General features: G+C 37.1%; 5 protein-coding genes across 6 annotated transcripts; 2 read left to right on the top strand and 3 right to left on the bottom strand.

Annotated features, from left to right (window-relative positions):
* Window positions 1-1,420: 1,420 nt before the first annotated feature.
* LOC116025506 lies at window positions 1,421-2,686 on the top strand. The gene has a single exon (XM_031266746.1). The coding sequence runs from the start codon at window positions 1,421-1,423 to the stop codon at window positions 2,684-2,686; it is 1,266 nt and encodes a 421-aa protein (XP_031122606.1).
* LOC116025505 lies at window positions 2,683-6,585 on the top strand. The gene has a single exon (XM_031266745.1). It carries the CDS (start codon window positions 2,683-2,685, stop codon window positions 6,583-6,585), a length of 3,903 nt encoding a protein of 1,300 aa, XP_031122605.1.
* Window positions 6,586-9,984: 3,399 nt separating this feature from the next.
* On the bottom strand, window positions 9,985-13,021 carry LOC116025280 (LEAF RUST 10 DISEASE-RESISTANCE LOCUS RECEPTOR-LIKE PROTEIN KINASE-like 1.1). 2 transcript variants are annotated; one of them, XM_031266459.1, is made up of 5 exons: window positions 12,317-13,021; window positions 11,659-11,709; window positions 11,323-11,568; window positions 10,397-11,241; window positions 9,985-10,216 (listed from the first exon to the last, which is right to left on the bottom strand). In XM_031266459.1, the coding sequence occupies exons 1-5, from the start codon at window positions 13,017-13,019 to the stop codon at window positions 10,103-10,105; spliced, it is 1,959 nt and encodes a 652-aa protein (XP_031122319.1). In that variant the 5' UTR covers window positions 13,020-13,021; the 3' UTR covers window positions 9,985-10,102. The 2 variants fall into 2 exon arrangements, with proteins under 2 accessions (XP_031122319.1, XP_031122320.1); XM_031266460.1 differs by having other exon boundaries at window positions 11,323-11,562.
* Window positions 13,022-15,841: 2,820 nt separating this feature from the next.
* Window positions 15,842-18,417, bottom strand: LOC116025286 (LEAF RUST 10 DISEASE-RESISTANCE LOCUS RECEPTOR-LIKE PROTEIN KINASE-like 1.1). Its single transcript, XM_031266470.1, has 6 exons — window positions 18,035-18,417; window positions 17,796-17,876; window positions 17,419-17,523; window positions 17,057-17,299; window positions 16,140-16,984; window positions 15,842-16,055 (listed from the first exon to the last, which is right to left on the bottom strand). The coding sequence occupies exons 1-6, from the start codon at window positions 18,039-18,041 to the stop codon at window positions 15,945-15,947; spliced, it is 1,392 nt and encodes a 463-aa protein (XP_031122330.1). The 5' UTR covers window positions 18,042-18,417; the 3' UTR covers window positions 15,842-15,944.
* Window positions 18,418-23,677: 5,260 nt separating this feature from the next.
* On the bottom strand, window positions 23,678-26,390 carry LOC116025287 (LEAF RUST 10 DISEASE-RESISTANCE LOCUS RECEPTOR-LIKE PROTEIN KINASE-like 1.2). Its single transcript, XM_031266471.1, has 5 exons — window positions 25,744-26,390; window positions 25,367-25,486; window positions 25,008-25,247; window positions 24,081-24,925; window positions 23,678-23,923 (listed from the first exon to the last, which is right to left on the bottom strand). The coding sequence occupies exons 3-5, from the start codon at window positions 25,213-25,215 to the stop codon at window positions 23,897-23,899; spliced, it is 1,080 nt and encodes a 359-aa protein (XP_031122331.1). The 5' UTR covers window positions 25,216-25,247; window positions 25,367-25,486; window positions 25,744-26,390; the 3' UTR covers window positions 23,678-23,896.
* Between the last annotated feature and the right edge of the window lie 853 nt (window positions 26,391-27,243).

The following is a 27,243-nucleotide window of genomic DNA, read 5'->3' as shown; positions in this document are numbered from 1 at the left end:
CATTTAAAAAAGTTGTTCAATATGCTTGCATCCAAATTGAGGAATGTGATAGAAGGAGAATTCTGAAAATGGATGGTGTAATTTAAATTTGAGTAATTACGGCTCTCAAAGGGTCTCTGGAGCTTTGGGTCTCCAATGGCGATCGTATAGTCACTCCCGAAACTCTTAACAAGCAGAAGCGGATACCAATCTCCTCCTGTTCCCAACTGGACAATTGGGGGTGTTGTATCACACTTAACTGCCACTAAACCACAATGAGGCTCTGTGTGTTTAGCAAAAGGGAAGTTCAGAAAACCAAAAGCTCCACAGGAGAATTCCTTGGTACAATTAGATAGGAGATCAGCCTCTCCATGAACAAAGTAAAAGGCGGCCATTAAGGGTAGGAGAAAGGAGAAGAAACAAGTAGGATTAAAGGGTTGAGCCATAGCACCTATCTCCTCTAACAATGGAATTGGAAGAAGAGAATTATAGACGAGAACAGCGGAAAGACTTAAACGACGACCTTGACTTGGGGACAATTATGTTACGTATTTCCAGGTGATAGGTGTAACCAGAGAGCTAATAGAAAAGATTCACAGAAAAGTAGGAAGGAAGGGTCTGGAAATGGAAATCAAAGAATTCCAGTTCTCTTTCATAGGGCCCATGCAAGAAGAAAACCAACCCAAAAATACACGTACCCCCATGGACTTTTGCACGATGCATGCCAGGAGTGCATGGTCAAAGACTGAAATGGGAATACAATTAGATTCCTGAACAAAAATGGGAAGATTTTAAAACTTGGATTATAATGGAAAAAGAAGGTTTGAAACATGCGTCTCTAGGGCCGGATTTTAGGGCGTGCAAGATGGGCAACAACACAGGGCCTTAAAATTTTGGGGGCCCCTAGTTTAGCCTTGGCCTAATAGTTAGTATATGTATTTGCAATTATATTCACCCAAAATTAGATTTTTTGCATTTTTCTCTTTGCAAATTTTCTTTAATTCGCAGTTTATTTATACGTTGATAGGGCCTCATTTATTTACCGGCACAGGGCCACGCAAATAAAAAAACCGGCCCTGTGCTCATGTCAGAAACGAATGTCCCACATGCTTTTGTAATTTTTTTTTTCTTGAATGTTGACCACAGACACAAGTCGCAAGTGGGGCTTGCTTATGATGAGATGCAAGTGGTCTCTATCATTTAAAAAAAAAAAAGTTGCCAAAGAAGGCGACCAAGTTCCTTCGCCGGCTAAGGTGACCAAACTTTTTATTATACATGACTACATGAGACGTAAGTCCCAATGCAAGTCACTTGCCTCTGTGGCCAACATTCGAGAAAAAGAATACAAAGGCATGTCCGCTCTTTTCAACATATCAAAGTTAAAGAAGTCGAACTGCGGTTTTTTCCTCATTAGCTAGTCTTCTGCTCTCCCTAGGGTTTCATGTCAGAAAATCAGGGGGGCGCCGCGCCCCCCAAATCTCGCTCCTTTGCGGACATCCTTTCATCCTCTTCTTGTGATCTACCACTCTGTCCACCAGAGCGCTACAAAGGAATGCCAGCAGTTACATTCTCCGACAAAGATATCCAAGAATTTTCTCAGCGATACAGATTTGCCTTAGTGGGCAAATTTATGAAAGGCCGACCTACCATGGCAACCCTTAAAAAAGCTTTCGACCAGATTGGGTTTGCAGGAACTTTCACCCTCGGCCTGCTAGATAATCGCCACATCCTTATTACTTTCGTCAAAGAGGAAGACTTCCAACGCTGCTGGCTGCGCAAAACTTGGTTCATTCAAGGCTACGCTATGCGTATTCTCAAATGGACAGCAGATTTTCGACCGGATGTTGAATCGCCAGTGGTTCCAGTTTGGATTGCCTTTGAAGGACTACCAGCTCATCTCCAGGAGAAGCGACCCCTCTTCACAATCGCCAATCTAATAGGTACTCCTTTAAAAATTGACGCTTCAACCTTGGCGCACAACCGACCATCTGTAGCGCGAATCTGTGTCGAACTAAACGTGATGAAGCCTTTACCCAAACAAGTATGGATCAACAATGGCTCTTTAGGGGGATTTTCTCAACCAGTGATCTATGAACATATTCCGCCTTACTGCGGAATCTGCAATAAATTTGGTCACCTCCAAACCGAGTGCAATCGCAACCCTCGCCCTCAAGCCACCTCATCTCAGGCTATATCAACCAAGGTAGCTTCTGAACCTCCTAAACAAACTTCACAGGCGCAACTTGCCCCTCCAAGAAAAAGATGGCGCCCAGTAAAAGAGCCGGTGACAGAGCATCAGTCGGTAGAGCAGGAAAAATCGGATACTCAACAGACAGATGAGCCTTCCATCCCTTCAAGTCAAGAGATTGAAATTCCCGAAAACAACTCCTTGGGAATAACACTGAGAGATGACCAGAAACTGCAAGCTCAAAGGAGTAATGATACGGCACCAGGGCACTATTCAGATGGTGAGGAGATACAGAGGTTAGATCTTCCCCGACATGTTCTTCTTCAATCTTGGAAAGAGGACAGTCGCAGGTTAGCTACAAAAATATCCAACTCCGTTTCCGATCAAGATAACTTTATCACTGTCACTCATAAAAAACGGCGACCAAGAAAGGATTACTCGTCTCAAGCACCTTCAGTCACTACCCGCTTGGCGGCGGGTTCCCTCAAGAGAGTCTCTTTCTCTCATCGTTTTAAATGAAAGTTCTCATTTGGAACGTCCGAGGCCTGCTCTCCTCGTGTCGCAGGCTTAGGCAAATGATCAGATGCGAGGGTCTTGGCTTGATTGCAGTGATCGAGCCTTTCCTTTCTCCTAACCAGATTGAAGTTTTTGCATGCAAGTTAAATCTTCAATTCTGCTTTGCTTCTACAAACTGTAAGATTTGGCTTTTTTGGTCTGGTGACTACTCTGTGAACATAATGGCGGATATAGATCAGTTCGTTCATTGCAATATTTCAAACATGCATTTAAATTTTGAATTTGATTTTGTGGCGGTCTATGCTAAACACACTAGAGCCGAGCGACAAACACTTTGGTCACAGCTCAGTATCCTAACTGCCAACTTGGGGCCTGTCTTGATAGGAGGTGACTTCAACTCCATCTCTTCAGTTGCAGAATACCGTGGTAATGCAATACCAGATTTAGGCGGAATCACAGACTTCTCCAACTTTATTGTTGAACAATCGTTAATCGACACTGTGCCAACAGGAGGACTTTACACATGGTCGGGAGTGAGAAGCACAGGTAGAGTTTGGAAACGCCTAGACAGATTTCTAATGACAACTGCCTTTCGTGATTTTTTCACAGATGCTAGAGTCGAGTTAAAGAGCAGAGCGACCTCAGACCACTCACCGATCATTCTGACGGCTACCAATTCTAGTATGACTGCACCCAAGCAATACCGGTTCCAAAATATGTGGATATCACACCCTGGTTTCCAAGAGTTGGTGTCTACCAACTGGATACAACCGGCTGATGGAGGAGGTATGAGGGCCCTAAGTTACAAACTAAAACGGCTCAAGCAAGCTCTGTGCATTTGGAACAAAGAAGTATTTGGCAATATTTTTGATAAAGTGAAAAGCCTAGAGCGATCAGTTACTGAAGCTGAACAACAATTTGATGACAATCCAAATGAGACGAACCGGGAAATTCTAAGCAAAGAACAAGCATTACTGCAACAGGCTCTTAAACAGGAGGAATGTTTCTGGAAACAAAAGGCCCGCATAAAGTGGCTGCGCGAAGGAGATGCTAACACAAAATTTTTCCATGAAACGGTAAAGGACAGACATCGAAGACAACGGATCAGCTCAATAAAAAACAATGAAGGTACCTTACTAACGAGCCAGTTGGATATCCAAACTGAGGCAGTTAATTTTTTTGCTAATCTCTACACTGCTGAAGAGTGTTCTGGCTATGAAATGGCTTTGGAAACAATTTCAAATGCTTTATCAGATGACGATATCAAAATGCTCACCTCAACTGTCTCGCGCCAAGAAGTAAAAGAAGCAGTGTGGGACCTTGACCCAGATAGTGCGGCCGGCCCAGATGGGTTCTCAGGATCTTTCTATAGGAGCTGTTGGGACACAATACACAATGATGTATATATGGCGGTTTTGGATTTCTTTGTGGGAGTCCCGGTTCCAAAAGGGATCGCAAGTGCTCAAATTGTTCTAATCCCCAAGAAACAAAATCCAGTTTCCTTTGCTGATTTCAGACCCATATGTTTGTGCTCCTTTGCGAGTAAGATTTTCACAAGAATCACAACCTCACGTCTCCGGCAAATACTCCCAAAGCTCATATCACGAGAACAAACAGGTTTTGTTGAGAGTCGAAATATCCAAGATAATGTGCTTTTGGCCTTTGAGCTGATACAATACTTAGATAAACGATGTCGCGGCTCAAATGTTGCAATCAAATTGGATATGATGAAGGCCTTTGATCGAGTAGATTGGCCTTTTCTACAGAAACTGCTTACCAAGTTTGGCTTTCCAGAGACCTTTGTTCGTTTAATAATGAACAACTTATCTTCCACGAGGCTATCAATTATGGTAAACGGCATCAGTTGTGGATATTTCCAACCAACTCGAGGTGTAAAGCAAGGAGATCCTCTATCTCCCATATTGTTTATTCTGATTTCGGAGGTTTTATCCCGCATGCTAATCCACAACATTGGAACTGGCTTAATCTCTCCATATGCAACATCTTTGGGCTGCCCAACAATCACCCACCTAGCCTTTGCGGACGACATTATTATCTTTGTGAATGGGGGGCTTACTTCTCTAAAAAGGTTATCCAACGTGCTTAAGTCATACCAAAAAGCATCAGGCCAGCGCATAAATTATCACAAGAGTTTTTTTGTCGCATCCAAACGTTGCCCAACTCAACGCATTAATGCGATGGAACGAGCTCTTCAGATGCGCCACTCGAAACTGCCGTTCAAATATCTTGGAATTAACTTGTTCCGGGGCAGAAACAGAGTGATCCACCACCATCATATTCTTGAGTCCATTGATAGGAAATTGTTAGGATGGCAGCGCCAGCTCCTATCTCCAGGTGGTCGTTTAACTCTAATCAAACACGTGCTAGCTGCAATTCCGCTTTACTCAATGGCAGTCGTCCAACTCCCCAAGCAAATAATTAAAGACATTGAGCAGCGAATAGCACGTTTTTTCTGGGGGTTCAATAATGGCAAACCAAAACACCATTGGGCTTCTTGGAAAAAACTATGTTATCCGGTTGAGGAGGGAGGCCTGGGGCTTCGATCTTTGATGGTGACCCAACTTGCAAATGCAGCTCACTTATGGTATAAATTTCGCACTGGCTCATCTATATGGACAGACTACATGCGGATTAAATATCATAATGAGCAGCGCCACCCTACAAGTTCACATGTTTGGAAAAGGATGATGGAGGTTTCAGAGATGGTGGAAGAACATCTGCTTGCTACAGATGATAAAATCATTTGGACCCTCTCCTCGACTGGGGAATTCACAACGCACACAGCATATGACCTCTTCCGACCAAAGACAGGAGTTACATTGTCTTCAAAATGCATTTGGATGAAGCCTCTTCCGGCTAAAATCTCTATTTTCATGTGGAAGACCCTTCGCAGGCTACTACCCTTTCCCGACTGCTTGGAACGTTTTGGCATAAATCTACCATCAGTCTGCCCCTTCTGTTGGAATGCCACTGCAACAATGGAACATTGCTTATTTAGCTGCAGCAAGGTAGCGCTGGTCTGGTCCTATTTGGCTGCAATTTTTGATGTTAATTGCTCAAATGTTTCTACCATACGAGCTGCATGTCACTCCTGGTGGTTAGCTTCATCAACAACATCTATTTCAAGAATCATAATTAATCTAATGCCTTCAATCATCCTTTGGAAAATTTGGTGCTCTTATAATGCAGCTATCTATGAAGAAACCTCTTTTTCCCCAGGTGTACTGATTAATATGGTTAAACGAGAATTCCTTCTGCTTTCTATTGCAAAACCGATGCGCTCAAATGATGTTTCTGACCTTCTCCTAATCCGCGAAGGTTTTGCCGCTTTTTTCTCCCCTCCAAAGCGTCGCATCACGGCCTGGATCAAATGGTTCAAACCCCCATCGGGTCGTCTTAAACTTAACACGGATGCCACCTTTTCTAGCTTTGGAGCCGTAGGTGGCGCTTGCATAAGAGATTCAGCGGGGCATCTTGTGACAGCTCTCTCTTTCCCGTTAGATGCCTCATCCGCTCAGGAAGCCGAAGTCCTTGCCCTTCACTTTGCTTTAACTTGGTGTGCCTCAGCAGCCAAATTCCCCACATTCGTCGAGGTAGATTCCTCCAACTTAGTTAGTTATGTTCAATCTGACTTGCTGAATATTCCTTGGAAAATAAAAAATGCGATCAGCCAGATAAGAAATTTGCTTTTATCTTGGTCAGCATCCCTGTCTCATATTTACCGGGAGGCAAACAAAGTGGCTGACGCTCTTGCTCTCTTTGGTATTAGCCGATCTTATCCTTCAATATATTTTGACTTCTTCACCTTGCCGGCTCAAGTGCAAGATGTTTTTTTGTATGACTTTAGAGGCTTTACTACCTCTCGTTTGATTAATCAATGACTCTGTCTTTCGATTAAAAAAAAAAAGGCATGTCCGCTCTTTTCCCATTCTAGTCCAAGTTTCAAAACCTTCCTATTTTTGTCAACGAATCTAATTTTATTCTCATTTCAGTCTTTGACTCGAAGTAGTGCTTTACCCGTGAAAAGAGTCAGATATTTGAGCCGAATCCGTTAGGAACCCGAGTTTCGAATAAAGAATCTGAGACTTAGAATATAAAGGAGCATTTGATTATATTTGTTCTAAAAGTTTATGATTTCCCTTACTAAACAATATGGGCAATCAAACCAGAATTTTGAGATACAAGAAGATGTCAAACTTCTCAAGTTACTTTCTTAAAAAAATTTACCAAAGTAGCTAGTAACTTGAGATTTTTTGTATGTAGAAATTGTTTTTTAAACTTTGCAGTAGTTTAGTCAAGAATCCAGTACTCTATATCTTGGCAGTTGATGGAAATTCTATTACATATATCATCATCAGACATTCCCTCACGTCTTCTTAAAAACCAAAGTAATGAAAGAGATTACCTGAAGTTTTGTAACTTTCATAAATATTTGTGTAACTGATCAAAAATTCATTATATTAATAAATATAATATGATTTATCAATCTTTAAAACTTTTGGGAACATAGTATGGCATCCCATTCTTTTCAAGAAAAAAAATTTCCTCGGAAAATATTGTTTCTGTTCGGGAATTTTGCCAAGTTCTTTTGGAAGTGACAACGCTTATTTCCAGAAGATTTTTCCAAATTCTTCCGGAAGATATGGCTTCATTCCAAAAGACAATATATTCCCAAACTTCTTTAATTTTTTTTTGGTAAGTTTACCATGAGAGGCATAGGAGCTGGCCCAGGGGGAATCGTCACTTGCAGGAATAAATTCCTCCCCACAAAAAGAGCTCACTTGCCACTTAAGCTACCCCACTGGGTTCCAAACTTCTTTAATGCATGCATGTATTAAGTATTAATTAGTGCATCATATTTAATAACAATATTATGTTGTCAACATTAGTAGTTGTGCCTCACTGCCTCCCACATTTTCTTCTGGTACGGTTGTGGTATACTGAAAAGAGTTGTGTTAGGAAATAGTTTCCTCTCCTGTGCTTGCACTATGGAACATGCCTTGCTGATGTTAGATAGTGGATTCATGAGCATAATCTGAGATCTCAAACTAAATAACTCATTCCAGAGCACTTGAAGAAATAACTCCACACGCGCATTTGAAGAAACTTCTAGCTCCATTCCTATTGCTGCAACCATGGTTTTCATAAAGGGGCCTTTTTTTTAATTTCGCCCCAAACTTATAAAATGTTTGGACTGGCCCTGAATAAAAGTACGAAATCTGAAAGATTTGGATCATCTTTTTCTTTTGGCAAATGGTCAGAAACATGAATTGTCTAGAGAGTTTAGAAAGTGTGGTCAAGTCCATGATGCCATCTTGTGATAGTGCCTCAAGTGCAGCTGCTTGAAGCCTCATCATTGATCCAACTGGCAACTGAAAGGCGTGCTGAAAATTCATCGTTGTACACCGCGCTGAGAGGATTTTCATAGTTTTATGTCAGTCTCACTGAGTAGAAGGAAAAATATATGCGCTTTTGAGCCTGCATTGCATAAGCTAATTAAAGAAACAACAATGTATGTAAATGATACATCCTCTCTTATTTTTATCTTTTATTCTTTGTTTCACATTACCTAGTAATGAACTCTTTACATGCATCTGCTACGACTAGATCCACACAGGGGAGAGGACCATATGCATAAACATGTAAGTTAGGAAATTGTCGGTGCAACTGTTTGAAGAAATACAAAGAAATGGATAAAAAAAAAGTCATTGTTTTAGTGCAACAAAGTTTTAATTAGGAAGGGTAAATGATGTCATTTCTTTAAAATAATAAGGTTAAAAGATGGAAAAAAAGTTAGGAAGCTACTAGCTTATTTTGAAAGTTCAAAAATAAGCTCTTATTTTAAGCTACTAGCTTATTTTAGGGACATTACCAAACAGAACTTATAGCTTATTAGTAACTTAAAATAAGCTATAAGCTCCTAAATAAGCTCTGTCAAACAGAGCCAAAGTAAGATGTGCATTCTTTTTTTAAATAATTTTGAAAACAAATAGTAATATAAATTAGACATTGAAACTAGTACACTAGTTACTAACACAATACAAATTACATCCAACTTTAGTACTAGTTAATGTAATGGTATGGAAAGCTAATACATAACATTAATGATATAATTCGATCTTTGTGTAGACAAGGGCAACATTTAATGTTATAATTAAATTGTTTTGTGATAGTATTTTGCATATGTGGCCTCTAAGGTTTATCTTATTTTGAATATGGGAGTGTTTGAAAAAGGAAAGGGCCTAGGTTAGATAGCTTACAAAAATCTTGTAGCTTTTGAAAGTTACTTTGCACTTATTTTTATTTAGTAATTTAAATGAGCACAAACAAATACAGAAAGAGAGCTCTTCAAATGTCAATTTAAGTAATAAACTCATATGCCAAAGATCTTGTGATCAAGTGGTATGAAGTGATTCCCCCAAATAGAAGGTCAACTCCTTGACACTACATCTGACAAGATAAAATCTAATTTGACAGTTTATGAAATTCTACATAAATTTCACAAGTCAAAAGATAATAAATAATTGACCAAGACAATCAAGAGTCCCCAATCAAGAAGAAGAGAAAATGAAATGAAACTAGTTACACATTCTAAAAGAATATCACAATGAAAACCCCTTTGGTACCTTGACATAGCTATATTAGTACACAATCACAAAACGTTTTAACTTTTCGCTCCTGACTTCAACTCATATGTCAAAATATAAATCTTGTAAAAAATATCAGTTTACAATAATAACCTAACCCATTAAAATCAATAGAGAGAATAACTCACTTTCTACCTACTGTATTTGAGTCCCTAATTAGTCACACCATGTACAACACAATACAAAATGTGGTCCTTAGTAATCACCTAATGTTCAAATTTTATGTCCAGCCTATGGGAGTTATTAACTTGTAAAGGAAAACATGAAAACCCGAGGGATAATTCTGGGAAAGAATATATAATATACTCTTCATCTCAGACCTGAGAAGAGAGGGCAATCACTTTTCAGATCTCTTCTTCAAGATATGCCTGCCACCATTGAAGCACATAGCTGACACACTCATCTCCATTCTTGTACATCATCAAGCTAAGGTCCATGACCATGAGCTAAGAACAGAAATGTCTGTGGAGAAGGAGATCTAAAACATATGATTGAACCTCAAGAAAATCAGAGAGGTATTATTGGATGATACAGATAAGAGAAGCTTGAAGGAAAATGGCATCAAAGTCTAAGTTGAAATGCTCCAAGACTTCTACAACATGGGCATTGTGTTCTCAACATCTGGCACACAACTCAGAGAACAGCAAGCTTCATTATAGGTTAGGAAACATTATGCACAATAATCACAAGTTTGATAAGTAAATGAAATAAAATACCCTGTTACAAATCCCATATAGTAAGAAGACAATTGCTAATTCCAGTCACTACAAGAACTGCTCTTGGTAGCTGCAACATGCTTCAAAATCACACCATCTGCGAGTGAAGGACCACCCCATGTCCGGCACATTGCTTTTCCTCGCACCTCCTATATCATAAGATTACATACACCAAAAAGAAACAAATTAATGGCCTAAAATATCACATGATTTTACAAGCATTTCATAAAAAGCACAGCTCTATTAGTTCATTTACTAGCTAGATGTAGCAGATCAGAGCTACTAACCCATTAAATATTAACAGATTTTGGATAAGTTGGAGATGTTACCTCTTCTTTAGACACATTAGTTTCCTCACAATTCACATTTTCGTCATCGTTGCTCAACTCATTGCCTTGAATCTCCTTTAGTGACTCCAAAACATGTTCCATTGTAGGCCTCATATCCTTGTCAGGTTGCAAGCATTGAAAAGCTAGCGCTGCCACTGAAGTGGCCATTCTATTGATTTCAGTATCATTCTCATATCCCAGAGAGGAATCAATGAGTTCATCAAATGCTCCTGTAAGAATCTTGCTCATTGCTAGCTTTGCCAAATGGATCTCGTCTGTATGCCTACGCATGTCCAGAGCAGGCATTGATGATAAGAGTTCAATAAGAACAACCCCAAAGCTATAAACATCACTCTTATAAGTGAGCTGATAACACTCCTTATAATCTGGATCAACGTATCCAGGTGTTCCTTGAGGTGTAGTGCTGGCATGAGTGACATTAGCTGGGAAGAGTCTCGAGAGCCCAAAATCTGCAACTTTAACGCAGAAATTGTTGTCGAGAAGTATGTTACTAGTCTTCACATCGCGGTGTATTATGTCTGAAGCATGGAGATAAACCAATGCTGCAGCAGTTTCCACTGCAATCTTCATGCGGATTGGCCATGTGAGCAGTCGATCTGCTGCTCTTTTGCCGTGCAGGTGATCTTCAAGTGTTCCATTCAGGATATATTCATATACAAGGAGGAATTCACGGTTATGCCTTGATGAGCATCCATATAGTGTAACCAGATTTTGGTGCTTTAACCGGGTGAGAATTGAGATTTCATTTGCAAACTGCTCCATTCTCTTGCAGCTGCGCTCATGAAGGCGCTTCACAGCAACTTCTCTTCCATCCCCAAGTATCCCTAGTTTGCATTATTCCAAGAATTAGCCTAGAAAGTAGTGAATCTAATGACAGAATAAACTGAATATCTATTATGTCTTACCATAGTAAACAGTGCCAAAAGCTCCGTCTCCAAGTTGTTTAGAAGGATGAAAATTGCTTGTGGCTTCTTCAAGTTCAGAGTAGGAGAAGACTAGAATTCCTAAGAGCCAACTGCAGATTGTCTCAAAGTCTGAGGTGGGATCTGAAGATGTATTTCTTGAATAGCCTTTGCTTCCTTTCTTGCATCTCCAAACAACAGAGATAGCCACACTTAAAAGGATCAGTGCTAAAGCCCCTGAAACTGAAGCTAGAAAGAGGAAGTGTATATCAAGGTCTCATTTCCTCTGAAATGTAGATGTGGTAACGTTAGACATATATGAAGGATGACAAAACTTACCTATGATTAGAATTGGCTTGCGCTTGCTCTTATTTCCTGTGGTGTTGTTCCCTGTGGTTATAGTAAAGAGTAAATAAGTGAACATATAATTAATGTTAAAGATAAATTCACTTCTATCATGGAGTAAAAGAAAAGAAAATTTTGATTAGTGTCTAGAAAAGTGCAACAAAATTATATGCTGCCAATTGAACGTTATGCGAACCGACTACTTTTTAATGGGCTCCAAATAAAATATGGATAATAATCTCTTTTTATCTGCCTCATGACCTCTTATAGTCTTACATGAGGTTGGAGATATGTTTCCATCTCACATATATGTTTATATATTATTTATATCAACACCGCCAAGCATGGTGTCATGTGCCATGTTTCTCATCTCCTAGACAAGCGCCTAGGCGGTGCACTATAAATATATATATACTCCGTATATAACAAGGCTGAGTTAACTCGGCTAACTCGACTGAATTGACTGAGTTAACTTGGCCAATTCGATCGAGTTAGACGCCTAGGGGCGCCTAGGTTGATTTTTGAAACCGTGGTAAAGAGTCAGTAGCTACCCTTAGCCATTGCATTTAATCAAAAGCATCTTCTATGTGAATATTAGCTAATATAATAATCAACACTACTAAGTTTTAAGGGTGAGGAGAAGAGTGGTTACCTTGTGCACACTGAAATTCATTCTTGCTGTCCTCTGAGCATTGCCCTCCTCCTTGGTAACACTCATAACAGGATTTTGAGACTTCCAAGTGCAATACAAGATGAGCATTTAAGCCATCATTTGTTTGTTGAATAACAAATGGAGATGGATACAGGGTACAGTTAACAGCATCACATTTGGGATTCTCTGGCAAGTGGCGTTTATAGTACAAACTAACTCCATCACTACAGTTATACCTTTCATAATTGCCTATATCATCAGCTTCACTGTCATTGCATTTAAAATAGTTGTTCAATATGCTTGTATCCAAATTGAGGAATATGACAGAAGGAGAGTTCTGAAAGTGGAGGGTGTAGTTTAAATTTGAGTAATTATGGCTGACAAAGTGTCTCTGAAGCTTCGAGTCTCTAAGGTAGATTGTATAGGCACCCCAGGAATGCTTCAGTACAACCTGAAGCGGATACCAATCTCCTCCCGTTTCCAACTGGATCGTTGGGGGTGTTTTATCACAATTAACTGCCACTAAACCACAATGAGGCTCTGTGTGTTTAGCAAAAGGGAAGTCCACAAAACCGAGAGCTCCACAGGAGAATTCTTTGGTTGAATTAGATAGGAACTCAGCCTCTCCATGAACAAAGTGAAATGCGGCCAATATGGGAATGAGAAAGAAGAAGAAACAAGCAGGATTAAAGGGCAGAGCCATAGCAAAAGCAGCTTTTTCCTTCCATCTCTCAGAGACAACTAATTGAAGAAGACAAATTATAGAAGAGGCCGGGGAACGTACAGCACAAATTAAAGACTTGAACGATGACCTTGACTTCAGTCTTCAGGCCAACTATGTTCCCTATTTCCACGCGATGTAAGAACAGAGACAAAAGAGAAGACTGACAAAAAAGTATGAAAGGTCTGCAAATGGGAAATCAAAGAATTCCATATCTTTCATAGGGCCCATGCAAGAATTGAAGAAAACCAATCCAAAAAACACGTACCCTATCACTTTTGCATTGATCTGCTTCCCAGGAGTGCTTTACCCGTGGAAGAGTGTGAGATTTGAGCCCAATATTTTAGGAATCTGGTTCTTGGCAAATTATACTGTGCACCACGGTGCACATAGCAATGTGCACCACGTATCTAAACGATGCCATTTTGAGCATTTTAAACTAATCGTCCGTTTTTTTTGGAAATCATGTTTTACGTTTCGGCCGGTCTCTGTATTTATGTTAATATTCTGTGTATTCCAGGCAATCATTCTGTGTATTCTAGGCAACAACCGTTATGTGTATTCATGTTAGTAACACATGTTGTGATTTCATGTTAGTAACACATGTTGTGATGTGTTTGTGCATTCGAATGTTTAGGAGGATGAGTTCTGTGTATTTTGTGTCAATATTCTGTGTATTTTGGGCAAACATTCTGTGTATTCTAGGTAAACGTTCTGTGTATTCTATATAATGATTATGTGTATTATAGATAATGAATTTTCTAGAGTCATTCGCGTCCGCGTCCACTAACATCTGTGTATTTTGTGTCAATATTATGTGTATTATAGGCAAACATTTTGTGTATTCTAGGCAAACGTTCTGTGTATTATAGATAATGATTATGTGTATTATAGATAACGAATTCCCTGAGTCATTCGCGTCCGCATCCACTAACACCGAAACGACGTCGTTTTACGTACGTGGTGCACATTGCTATGTGCACCGTGGTGCAGGGTATAACGATTGCTGGTTCTTGTATTAGGAACTTGAAACTAATAAAATAAGGGAAGCGTGTGAAGCACATTGTTCTAAAAGGTTTTGATATCCCTTACTAAACAACAAGGGTGTTAAAGCTATAAAACTTTTGAGATACAAGTAGATGTCAAATTAAACTTTTAGAGTGCTTTTCTAAAAAATTTACTAAGTAGTAATTCGAGGTTTTTTGTAAGTAGAAATTTTTTTCATAAACTTTACCGTTGTTTAGTTAAAAATCGTACTCTGTATATTTTAGCAACCCATGAAAATTCTATGATATATTCATTACTGCTCGAAATACACAGTGTATGGAACGGGAGGGAATCAGCTTACTCCCAAATGGAGATGGACCTTGTTCTGACAGTGATCAGGGACGAGGCAATTAACTTATCCGTGCGATCTATCGTGAGCAAAACAAAGTAGCGGACTGCCTTGCGACGATCGGGGCTCTTCAGGAAGAAGAAAGAAAAACTGTGGACCTTTGCCCAGTTGGGAGCGAGGAAGCATTCCTGGAAGATTTGGCGCGCATGTCTTGACTTCCCTGGGGTCGCCCCTCCTTTATCCAATTTTAAAAACTTGTCTTATAAACTAATGTTATCTCTTATATTTTTAATGTTATATTTTTAATGTGAGACTCTTAGCTTAACAGTTACAAATTTACAAGGACCTCAATTTAATTTCTTTCTCTATTCACCTTACCAAAATGAACTATAAGGCTTTAACATGAAAGATTGAAGTGTTTTTGTACCTCTTTTGGGAATGGAAGCGTTACATAAAATGAAACATGCCCTAATATTGACCTAGACCACTTGATCAGTGCAAATGCAACTGTGCAAGAGTGCAACAAAGACTATAGTTGCTCCGAAAACTGAAATGAAACCAAAAAATAATAGAAAGTCTGTTTACTAACAGAAAACTGTTTTCTGTTTTCTGTTTTCTAAATTTTCAGTTTTCATTCTCTGTTTTCTGTTTAGAAAACTTGTTTATTAACACTTATTTTTTCAAATTTTTTTTTAGATTAAACGGTATAAAATTAACAACAAAAAAAATTTACATTTGATATTCGAACTAAATTTATATTTGTATATAACATAAATAAAAATATATCTGAACCAATTACTTATTAAGTTCACATAAAATTTAGTTTAGATAATATTAATATTTTTTGAGCTAATATTTAAAATATGTTTGGATATATTCATTTGAATGACATGTATATAATATATAATTTTTATTTTGAATTCTAATATAGTAATATATGTGAAATTTCGATATCCGATATCCGGACCAAACTTGTAATCCGATATAACATAATTAAAAATATCCAAACCAATAATCAATTGAGTTCAATCCAAATATAAATCGTGGTATAGATTTCAATTTTTAATTTTGATAATGTGAATGATATATAATTTTAAGCATAATCAAATAAGTTATGTTTAAATAAGTAATGCAAGTAGAAAAGATAGAAGATGATGATAAGTAAAAGAAGATTATAATAAATGTAATCATAGTAATGAATAAATATGTAAGTAGATAATGTTGAGAATGTGGGTATAGTGACATATAGTCTAATAGATGATAGTTGATTCTGTTTTTAATTTAGAAAACAGTTTTTTATAGTGTTTCAGTTTTCTAGAAAATTGAAAAATTATTTCCTGTTTTCAAAATGAAAAACTGTGCTAGTAAACATGTTTTCTGTTTTCTGTTTTTCAGTTTTCCGAATTTTCAGAAAACTGGAGAAAATTTCCAGTTAGTAAACGGCCCCTAGTTTTACTCTCTGGGAATAGAAGTGGTAGTTTCATTTATAGGTTAGAAAACACTAGGTACAATAATCACAAGTTTGATAAGAAAATGAAATAATAAAATACTATGTTACAAATCCCATATAGTCACATGTCCAGCGAACTGCTCTTGGTAGCTGCAACATGCTTCAAAATCACACCATCTGGAAGTGAAGAAGGACCACCCCATGTCCATCGCATTGCTTTTCCTCGCACCTCCTATGTCATAAGATTACACCAAAATGAAACAAATTAATGGCCTAAAATATTTACTGATGATTTTGGATAAGTTGGAGATCTTACCTCTTCTTTAGACACATTAGTTTCCTCACCATTCATCTTTTCATCATCGTTTCTCAACTCATTGCCTTGAATCTCCTTCAATGACTCTAATACGTGTTCCATTGTAGGCCTCATATCCTTGTCAGATTGCAAGCATTGAAAAGCTAGCGCTGCCACTGAAGTTGTCATTCTATTGATTTCGGTATCCTTCTCATATCCCAGAGAGGAATCAATGAGTTCATCAACTGCTCCCGTTACAATCTTGTTCATTGCTAGTTTTGCCAAATAGATCTCGTGTGTATGCCTACTCATGTCCACAGCTGGCATTGAGGATACGAGTTCAATAAGAACAACCCCGAAGCTATAGACATCACTCTTATAAGTGAGCTGATAACACTCGTGATAATCTGGATCAACGTATCCAGGTGTTCCTTGAGGTGTAGTGGTGGCATGAGTGACATTAGCAGGGAAGAGTCTCGAGAGACCAAAATCTGCAACTTTAACAGAGAAATTTTTGTCGAGAAGTATGTTACTAGTCTTGACATCGCGGTGTATTATGTCTGAAGCGTGGAGATAAGCCAATGCTGCAGCAGTTTCCACTGCAATCTTCATGCGGATTGGCCATGTGAGCAGTCGATCTGCTGATCTGTTGCCATGGAGGTGATCTGCAACTGTTCCATTCGGGATATATTCGTATACAAGGAGGAATTCACGGTTATGCCTCGATGAGCATCCATATAGTCTAACCAGATTTTGGTGCTTTAACCGGTTGAGAATTGAGATTTCATTTGCAAACTGCTCCATTCTCTTGCAGCTGCGCTCATGAAGGCGTTTCACAGCAACTTCTCTTCCATCCCCAAGTATCCCTAATTTGCATTATTCCAAGAATTAGCCTAGAAAGTAGTGAATAAGAAATTGAATATCTGTTATTGTGTTACCATAGTAAACAGTGCCAAAAGCTCCATCTCCAAGTTCTTTAAAAGGATCAAAATTGCGTGTGGCTTCTTCAAGTTCAGAGTAGGAGAAGACTAGAATTCCAAAGAGCCTACTGCGGCCCCTCTCAAGGTCTGAGGTGGGATCCGAAGATGTGTTTCTCGAATAGCCGCCTTTCCTTCCATCCTTGCGTTGCCAGACAAGAAAGATAGCCATACTTACAACGATCAGTGCTAAAGCGCCTGAAACTGAAGAAAGATAGAGGAAGTGTATAAGAAGGTCTCATTTCCTCTGAAATGTAGAAAAAGTAGGATAATGCTAGCTGCTGGTAGATGTGGTAACCTTAGACATATATGGAAAAACTTACCTATGATTGGAATTGGCTTGCGCTTGCTTCTATTTCCTGCGGGGGTGTAGATCACTGTGGTGATGTTCCCTGTGGTGGTGTTACCTGTGGTGATGTTCCCTGTGGCTACAGGGAAGAGTAAATAAGCGAACATATTGTGTTAAAGACAAATTCGGTTTTATCAGTGTAAAAGAAAACAAAATTTTGATTAATGTCTAGAAAAGTGAAACAAGATTATATGCAGCCTGCTCTGTTTTTAATCTCCTATCAACAGTTAGCAGGTAGCCATAGCCATTGCAGTTACTCAAAAGCATCTTCTATGTGAATATTATTAGCTAATAATGAACACTGCAAAGTTTTAAGGTGGTTCAACGTTGATAGATGAGAAAAGTAGTTACCTTGTGCACAGTGAAATTGGTTCTTGCTGTCTTCTGTGCATTGCCCTCCTCCATGATAACATTCCTGGCAAGTTTGTGAGACTTCCATGCGCAATACAAATTGAGCAGTTAAGCTATCATTTGTTTGTTGAATAATAAATGGAGATGGATACAGGGTACAGTTAACAGTATCACATTTGAGATTATTCTCTGGCAACTGAACTTTGTAGTATAAACTAATTCCACCACTACAATTATACCTTTCATAATTGCCTACTATATCATCAGCTTGACTGTCATTGCATTTAAAATAGCTGTTCAATAAGCTTGCATCCCAATTGAAGAACGCGATAGAAGGAGAATTCTGAAAATGGATGGTGTAGTTTAAATTTGAGTAATTATGGCTGCCAAAGGGTTTCTTAAGCTTCGAGTCTCCAAGCTTGATTGCATAGTGAACCCCGAAATTCAGTACATTCTGAAGCTGATACCAATCTCCTCCCGTTCCTAACTGGACAGTTGGGGGTGTTGTATCACAATTAACTGCCACTAAACCACAATGATGCTGCGTGTGTTTAACAAAAGGGAACTCCACAAAACCCAAATTTCCACAGGAGAAATCATTGATACAATTAGATATGAGCTCAGCCTCTCCATGAACAAAGTAAAAGGCGGTCATTAAGGGAATGAGAAAGGAGAAGAAACAAGCAGGATTAAAGGGCAGAGCCATAGCAATAGCAGCTTTCTCCTTCTCTCAGACAACTAACGGAAGAATAGAAATTATAACAGCAGAAAGACTCAAAGACTTGAACCACGACCTTGACTTCAGGTCAAGTATGTTCCCCCTATTTCCACGCGAGGATGTAACCAGAGATCGAACCAAAAGAGAAGACTCACAAAATGTAATATTTTTAAACGAGTTAACTAATTTGGCCCTTGATTATAGGAAAATTATTGATTTGATCCTTGAATTAACTAAAATTTTTGACATTTTTAAAAGAATTAATATCACTTTTGATCCCACGATTTTTGAGTTTTATCAATTTTGGTGCACAACTTTAAATTTTTTCAATTTTGGTGTCTAACTTTGTTATTTTTATCAGTTTTGGTCCTTCTGGCCAAATTGACGGCAAAATGTTGCACGATTTTATATTTTAAGGGTAAAATCATCATCTCAAGTAAGTATCTTCAATATCTAAACAAAATCACTGTAAAATTATATTTTTAGGTGTTTGATCGATGCAAAAATCATATTTATCAGGTTAATGGAGATTAAAGTTAATCAATTGAGTTTGTTTTGTAATAAAATTTTCAAGAGCTCCTTTTTTTAGATTGAGTTAGTTGCACAATTCTTCTTTTATGTATATTTTCTAGAAGACATAATTATTAAATCCTATGGAAAAAAAGAATTTATTTAAAAATCTATGAATAAATAATTAATCAAGAAATAAATTCTTAAAAAAATAAACAAAAATTATGAAAAATACATAATTTTAATTACCTGTTAAAAGAATTGAAGAACTTGAGAGTTTGTGTGATAAAAAAGAATTGAAGAATCGATTGTTAAGAGAATTGAAGAACTTGAGAGTTTGTGTGATAAAAAAGAATTGAAGAATCGATTGAGTTGCGGTCTGCGATCTACGAAATTATCGAATTGGAAATTGTCGAATTTCGTTACGGTATTGCCGTATTTTATAGGGTTAAGAATTGAGAATTTTCTAATTGTTTAATTGAGATGTGGGATTATGATTTATAAAATATAATTGACGAACAAAATTGGCAATGTTTTTGGATTAGGAAATATATGTATATATATGATTTTTAAAGCAATTGTCAATTGGGCTCAATTTCATCTTCTCATAAATTGATCCAATCTTCACACATTTAGCCTAAATTTTTATAAACTATATATACATATAATTTTTTTTTTTAAATATGAGGCCCCCAGAAATTAGGGCCCTATGCAGTTGTACATGTTAGACATGCTCAGATTCGACATGATAAGTATGCAATTTTTTCCTTCCGTCTCTCATACAACTAATTGAAGAAGACAAATTATAGAAGAGGGGAACGTACAGCACAAAGACTTGAACAATGACCTTGACTTCATGTCAACTATGTTCCCTACTTCCACACGATGTGACTGCAAACAAAGAAATTTTGAATTATATATATTCAAAATTCAAAGAGTGTGGATTTACGAGTAGTCGAGTATCAAAGCAGTGGCATTCTGATTCTTTAATGGGATGTCTTGAACACTTAATTGAGAAATCTCAGAAATTCAAGTGGTTTAATCTTCAAAGAAGAGCTTGTATATATAGCTTGTTCTTCATTGAAGGGCCTCCGAGTTCAACTTTCTTCAATGGGATTTGGAGCAACATTTGGCATTATCTTTTTCAATGAGCTTTTATATTTAGGATCATTGTAACATCTACTTCGAAGCTGATTCTATGATTTTTGTTGAATGGATATATAGAAATGAGAGATCCTATTGAGTTTTGATGATTTCAAATTCTTTTGATATTATCTAATTAACAAATTAGATAATATTAAAATTATTCAAAATAATTCAAATATTTTAACATTCAAAAATATTATCCTTTAACAAAATTTCAGTGCTGACAATGAACACGTCAAATTATGCTATGGACCCGAGTCCACCGGGTCCACATTGCAATGTGGACCCTGGTCCGTGTTCACAATTTAAAAACTATGTTCACAATTTTAGAACTCTATGTTCACAATTTTAGAACTCTATGTTCACAATTTTAGAACTCTATGTTCACAAATTTAGAACTCTATATTCACAATTTTAAATCTCAATATACAAAATTACATTACTTAATATTCACAATTTTGTTATATAAATTCAAAAATTATGTTATACTATTCAGGGAAAATTGCACTTTTCCCCATATGTTATGTGCATATAACACTTTTCCCCCCTGTGTTATTAAAGTGACAGTTTTCCCCCCTCAGTTATTTTAAAAGTGGTAGTTTTGCCCCCTGTAATGTTAAATTGACATTTTTACCCTTAACTTAAATAGTATGGACGGTTACGGTTACGGTTACGATTCATAATCGAAAAAATAAAATAAAATAAAATAATTGTTGAATTTAGACTATTTTTAAATAAGAAATAAATTTTAAAAAAATAAATAAATAAGTTTTGATTGGCTGTTCAAAATCGAAATTGGAATCAAACCGTATCGATTTATCAAAATAAGTGTTTGATCATTTCCACTATATATGACTGTGGTTCAGTTCTGTTCACGGTTCAACAATTATTTAATTTTATTTTTTCGGTTCTGAATCGTAGCCAAAACCGTCCATACTATTTCAGTATGATTGTTACAGTGTTTAGTTAGGTTCGAACCGAATCGTGATCATCCATACATATAAGTAATAATTTGTTGAGAAGAAAAATAAATGAAATAATTATTTTTAAGCGTAAAAATGCCAATTTAACATTTCAGGGGGAAAAGCTGTCACTTTAATAACACAGGGGGAAAAAGTGTTATATGCACATAACATAGGGGAAAAGTGCCATTTTCCCTACTATTAAATATAGAGTTGTGAAATTGTGAATATAAAGTTTTGAAATTGTGAATATAGTTTAAAAATTATGAATTTAAATTTAAAAAATGGTAAACATAGAATTTAAAAATTATAAACATAAAGTTCTAAAATTATGAACATAAAATACTAAAATTGTGAACATAAACTTAGGTCAACTTTGTAAGGTAGACTCGGATTCATGATATAACAACCGCAATCAACACAATGCCAAAAGAGAAGACCGACAAAAAAGTATGAAAGGTCTACAAATGGGAAATCAAAGAATTCCATCTCTTTCATAGGGCCCATGAGAGAATTGAAGAAAACCAACCCAAAAAACCCGTATCACTTTTGCATTGATCATGCAAGGAGTGCTTTACCCGTCGAAGAGTCAGAGATTTGAGCACAATATGTTAGAGTATCCCTATTAGTTGTCTCTGGATTAATTTTGGAATAGTAAAAATTTGGTGGATGTTTTTATAAATGGAAAGGGAGTGATTTAGAGGAGTTCTTTCTCCTGCAAGTGTTTTTGCAGGTTTGGTGGGCCCCATTTGGGAGAGTGTCACTGTGCCTCAGGCGGGAGCGTAATTTATTTATTTGTTTTTTTTTTCTTTTTTTTTTCTTCCACCCCATTTTCTCTTTTCTAATTACACTTACAAAAACTTTTCAAAAATCACACCCAAGTTTAACTATTGAGGAAGGCCTTAGAAATCTATGTCTGGTACTAGGAAGGCAAATTATACCATGGACCAAGATTTATCTTAAATTGTGGACTCTAGTCTAAAAATGATTTTCAAATTTTGTATCTGTAGTTGACACATTGCGTACGTGCCGCGGTTAACAGTTTCTGTACTTGTAACTATCATATTATGTACCAACAATTATCAAGTTATTTGTTTATATATACAAAAATTGTCAACGTAGGTACAAAATATGTTAATTAAAATTATAGAATTTTTGTATTAGAGTTCACAATACAATATAAAACTTGGTCCATGGTATAACAATTGTATTAGGAACTTGAAACGCATAAAATAACGGAACACTTGATCACATTTTTCTGGCATGTATGTGGGGCATGTTGCCCTAAAAGTTTCTAATATCCCTTACTTTACAACAAAGGTGCCAAAGCTATGAAACTGTTGAGATACAAGTAGGCGTCAAACTTCTAAATTGCTTTTCTAAGAAATTTACTAAAGTAATAACTTGAGATTTTTTGTAAGTAGAATTTTTTTCATAAACTTTACAATAGTTTAATAAAAAATCATGTACTCTGTATGTCTTAGCAACTAATAGAAATTCTATTATATATCCATCACTGTTCGAAATACACAAAGTGTATGGAACGAGAGGGAATCAACTTACCCCCAAATGGAGCATGCCTGACCTTGTTTGGAAAGTGATCAGGGGCGAGGCAATTAACATCTCAGACTTTCTCAATGATTGCTATTATGATGTAAAAGTAGGAGTCACCCTTTTATCTCTGAATATTTAATTCGCTCATTTATTGTCTAGGTGATGTCAAGATGTTTTTCGATTTCTAGATCTAATCAACTATGTCCCCTGGTATGAGAACTCTTTTAAAGTGGGATTCTCCCTTTACTTTATAATAATTATATATAATACTAGTGTTTTATAGGTGCGATGTGCAAAAATATATGCTTAATATTAATACTCAATCTTAAAATATTTTTTTTAAAATAATAGCATATAACTTTTTTTAATTTATAGTTGTAGAATTCATATTACTCCGTATATATTTATATATTAAAAGTATTGATAATTTGAGTAATAATTAATTAATTATTGTATGATTAATATTATTAAAGTAAGAATTTTATATATTATAAATTACTAAATATAATTATGGTAACATTTAATTAAATCTAATGAAATCAAACTTATTTCTTATAATATGCATGTAGATGGTAATAATGGGAAAATTAAAATAACAGAAGTTATAACAGTAGAGATTTAGTCAAAGGTCACTTAATTGTGCTATAATATAATGCATATAGGTCAAATCACAGATTTAATCCAATCAATTAGCTAGTCTAACTTATAGCCTTATAAACTCATATTTATCTCTTATATTATGAATGTGAGACTCTTAACCGTTACAAATTTACAAGGACCTCACTTCAAATTCTTTAGCTATTCACCCTACCAAAATGAACTATCATACTTTAACGGAAAAGACTGAAGTGTCTTTGTACCTCTTTTGAGAATGGAAGCGATACATAAAAGGAAACATGGCCTAATATTGACCAAGACCACTTGGTCTGTGCAACAAAGACAATAGTTGCTCTAAAAACTGAAATGAAACAAAAACATAATAGAAAGTCTGGTTTTACTCCCGGGGAATAGAAGTGGTAATTTCATTTATAGGTTAGGAAACACTAGCTACAATAATCACAAGTTTGATAAGAAAATTAAATAAAATACTATGCTACAAATCCCATATAGTCAGAAGGCAATTGCTAGTTCAAGTGACTTCAAGAACTGCTCTTGGTAGCTGCAACATGCTTCAAAATCACACCATCTGCAAGTGAAGGACCAACCCATGTCTAGCGCATTGCTTTTCCTCGCACCTCCTATATCATAAGATTACATACACCAAAAAGAATCAAATTAATGGCCTAAAATATCACATGATTTTACAAACATTTGATAAAAACTAGCTAGATGTAGCAGATCAAAGCTACTAACCCATTAAATATTTACTGATTTTGGATAAGTTGGAGATCTTACCTCTTCTTTAGACACATTAGTTTCCTCAATATTCACCCTTTCGTCATCGTTGCTCAACTCATTGCCTTGAATCTCCTTTAGTGACTCCAAAACATGTTCCATTGTAGGCCTCATATCCTTGTCAGGTTGCAAGCATTGAAAAGCTAGCGCTGCCACTGAAGTTGTCATTCTATTGATTTCAGTATCCTTCTCATATCCCAGAGAGGAATCAATGAGTTCACCAAATGCTCTTGTTACAATCTTGTTCATTGCTAGTTTTGCCAAATGGATCTCGTCAGCATGCCTACGCATGTCCAGAGCAGGCATTGATGATACAAGTTCGATGAGAACAACCCCAAAGCTATAAACATCACTCTTATAAGTGAGCTGATAACACTCGTGATAATCTGGATCAACGTATCCAGGTGTTCCTTGAGGTGTAGTGGTGGCATGAGTGACATCAGCTGGGAAGAGTCTCGAGAGCCCAAAATCTGCAACTCTAACACAGAAATTGTTGTCAAGAATTATGTTACTAGTCTTCACATCGCGGTGTATTATGCCTGAAGCGTGGAGATAAGCCAATGCTGCAGCAGTTTCCACTGCAATCTTCATGCGGATTGGCCATGTGAGCAGTCGATCTGCTGATCTGTTGCCATGGAGGTGATCTGCAACTGTTCCATTCGGGATATATTCATATACAAGGAGGAATTCACGGTTATGCCTTGATGAGCATCCATATAGTCTAACCAGATTTTGGTGCTTTAACCGGTTGAGAATTGAGATTTCATTTGCAAACTGCTCCATTCTCTTGCAGCTGCGCTCATGAAGGCGTTTCACAGCAACTTCTCTTCCACCCCCAAGTATTCCTAATTTGCATTATTCCAAGAATTAGCCTAGAAAGTAGTGAATCTAATGGCAGAAGAAATTGAATATCTGTTGTTCTCTTACCATAGTAAACAGTGCCAAAAGCTCCATCTCCAAGTTCTTTAGAAGGATGAAAATTGCGTGTGGCTTCTTCAAGTTCAGAGTAGGAGAAGACTAGAATTCCAAAGAGCCTACTGCGGCCCCTCTCAAGGTCTGAGGTTGGACCTGAAGATGTATTTCTCAAGTAGCCTTTCCTTCCTTCCTTGCATTGCCAGACAAGAACGATAGCCATACTTACAACGATCAGTGCTAAAGCGCCTGAAACTGAAGAAAGATAGAGGAAGTGTATATGATGGTCTAATTTCCTCTGAAATGTAGAAAAAGTAGGATAATGCTAGCTGCTGGTAGATGTGGTAACCTTAGACATACATGGAAAAACTTACCTATGATTGGAATTGGCTTGCGCTTGCTCGTATTTCCTGTGGGGGTGTTCCATGTAGTGATGTTCCCTGTAGTGGTTTTCCCAGTGGTGCTGTTCCCTGTGGTTGTGTTCCCTGTGGTTACTGTAAAGAGTAAATATGTGAACATATAACGTTAAAGATAAATTCCCTTTTATCATAATGTAAAAGAAAACAAAATTTTGAATAATGTGTAGAAAATTGAAGCAAAATTATATGTTGCCATGTTTTTCATCTCCTATCAACGGTTAGCAGGTAGCCATAGCCATTGCAGTTAATCAAAAGCATCTTCAATTCTATGTGAATATAATGAACAGTGCAAAGTTTTAAGGTGGTTCAATGCTGAGGAGAAGAGTGGATACCTTGTGCACAGAGAAAATCGTTCTTACTGTCTTCTGTGCATTGCCCTCCTCCTTTGTAACACTCCTGGCAAGTTTTTGAGACTTCCAAGCGCAATCCAAATTGAGCAGTTAAGCCATCATTTGTTTGTTGAATAATAAATGGAGATGGATACAGGGTTCAGTTAACAGCATCACATTTTGGATTATTCTCTGGCAAGTGACGTTTGTAGTACAAACTAATTCCATCAGAACAGTTATACCCTTCATAATTGCCTATATCATCAGCTTGACTGTCATTGCATTTAAAAAAGAAGTTGTTCAATATGCTTGCATCCAAACTGAGGAATGTGATAGAAGGAGAATTCTGAAAGTGGATGGTGTAATTTAAATTTGAGTAATTATGGCTGCCAAAGGGTTTCTGAAGCTTCGAGTCTCCAAGGTAGATCGAATAGTCAGCCCCGAAAGGCTGAAATAAAAGCTTAAGCTGATACCAATCTCCTCCCATTCCCAACTGGACAATTGGGGGTGTAGTATCACAGTTAACTGCCACTAAACCACAATGAGGCTGAGTGTGTTTAGCAAAAGGGAACCCCACAAAACCCAAATCTCCACAGGAGAATTCCTTGGTACAATTAGATAGGAGCTTAGCCTCTCCATGAACAAAGTAAAAGGCGGTTATTAAGGGAATGAGAAAGGAGAAGAAACAAACAGGATTAAAGGGCAGAGCCATAGCAATAGCAGCTTTCTTCTTCTCTCAGACAACTAACGGAAGAATAGAAATTATAGAAGAGGATAACAACTGAAAGACTCAAAGACTAGAACGATGACGTTGACTTGGGTCAAGTATGTTCCCCCTATTTCCACGCCAGGATGTAACCAGAGATCGAGCCAAAAGAGAAGACTGACACAAAACTATGAAGCCTCTGCAAATGGAAATCAATGAATTATTCCATATCTCTTTCATAGGGCCCATGCAAGAATTGATGAAGAAAACCAACCCAAAAAACACTTACCCTATCACTTTTGCATTGATCTGCATGCCAGATTGCCAGGAGTGCTTTACCCGTGAAAGAGTCAGAGATTTGAGCCCAATATGTTAGGAATCAATAAGGACCGGGGTCTATCATGTAAAGTGGCCCCGTCATAATTTAAATATGGAATGTATGTAAATTGTGAACACTTAGTTGTGAACATTCAGTATATAAATTGTGAACATTTAATATGTAAATTGTGTATCTTTAGACTCGGGTTCACAAAATAATTTGTTGTTAGGAATCTGGGTCTTATTGTATTCGGAACTTGAAACTCATAAAATAAAGGAGCACTTGATCATATTCTTCGGGCTTGTGAAACACGTTGTCCTAACAACATGGTTCGCGAAATGAATTTTAAGTGAATATTAATAGTATTTCATAGGAAATAGAATAAGCAAGTAGATTTTGAGATACAAGTAGATTTCAAACTTTTAGGTTGATTTTCTAAGAAATTTACCAAAGTAGTAATTTCGAGATTTTTTGTAAG

This window comes from Ipomoea triloba, chromosome 7 (assembly GCF_003576645.1).
Source record: "Ipomoea triloba cultivar NCNSP0323 chromosome 7, ASM357664v1".
Lineage (NCBI taxonomy): Eukaryota > Viridiplantae > Streptophyta > Magnoliopsida > Solanales > Convolvulaceae > Ipomoea > Ipomoea triloba.
The sequence above is the reverse complement of the archived record's forward strand: the minus strand, read 5'-3'. Positions and strand labels throughout refer to the sequence as shown.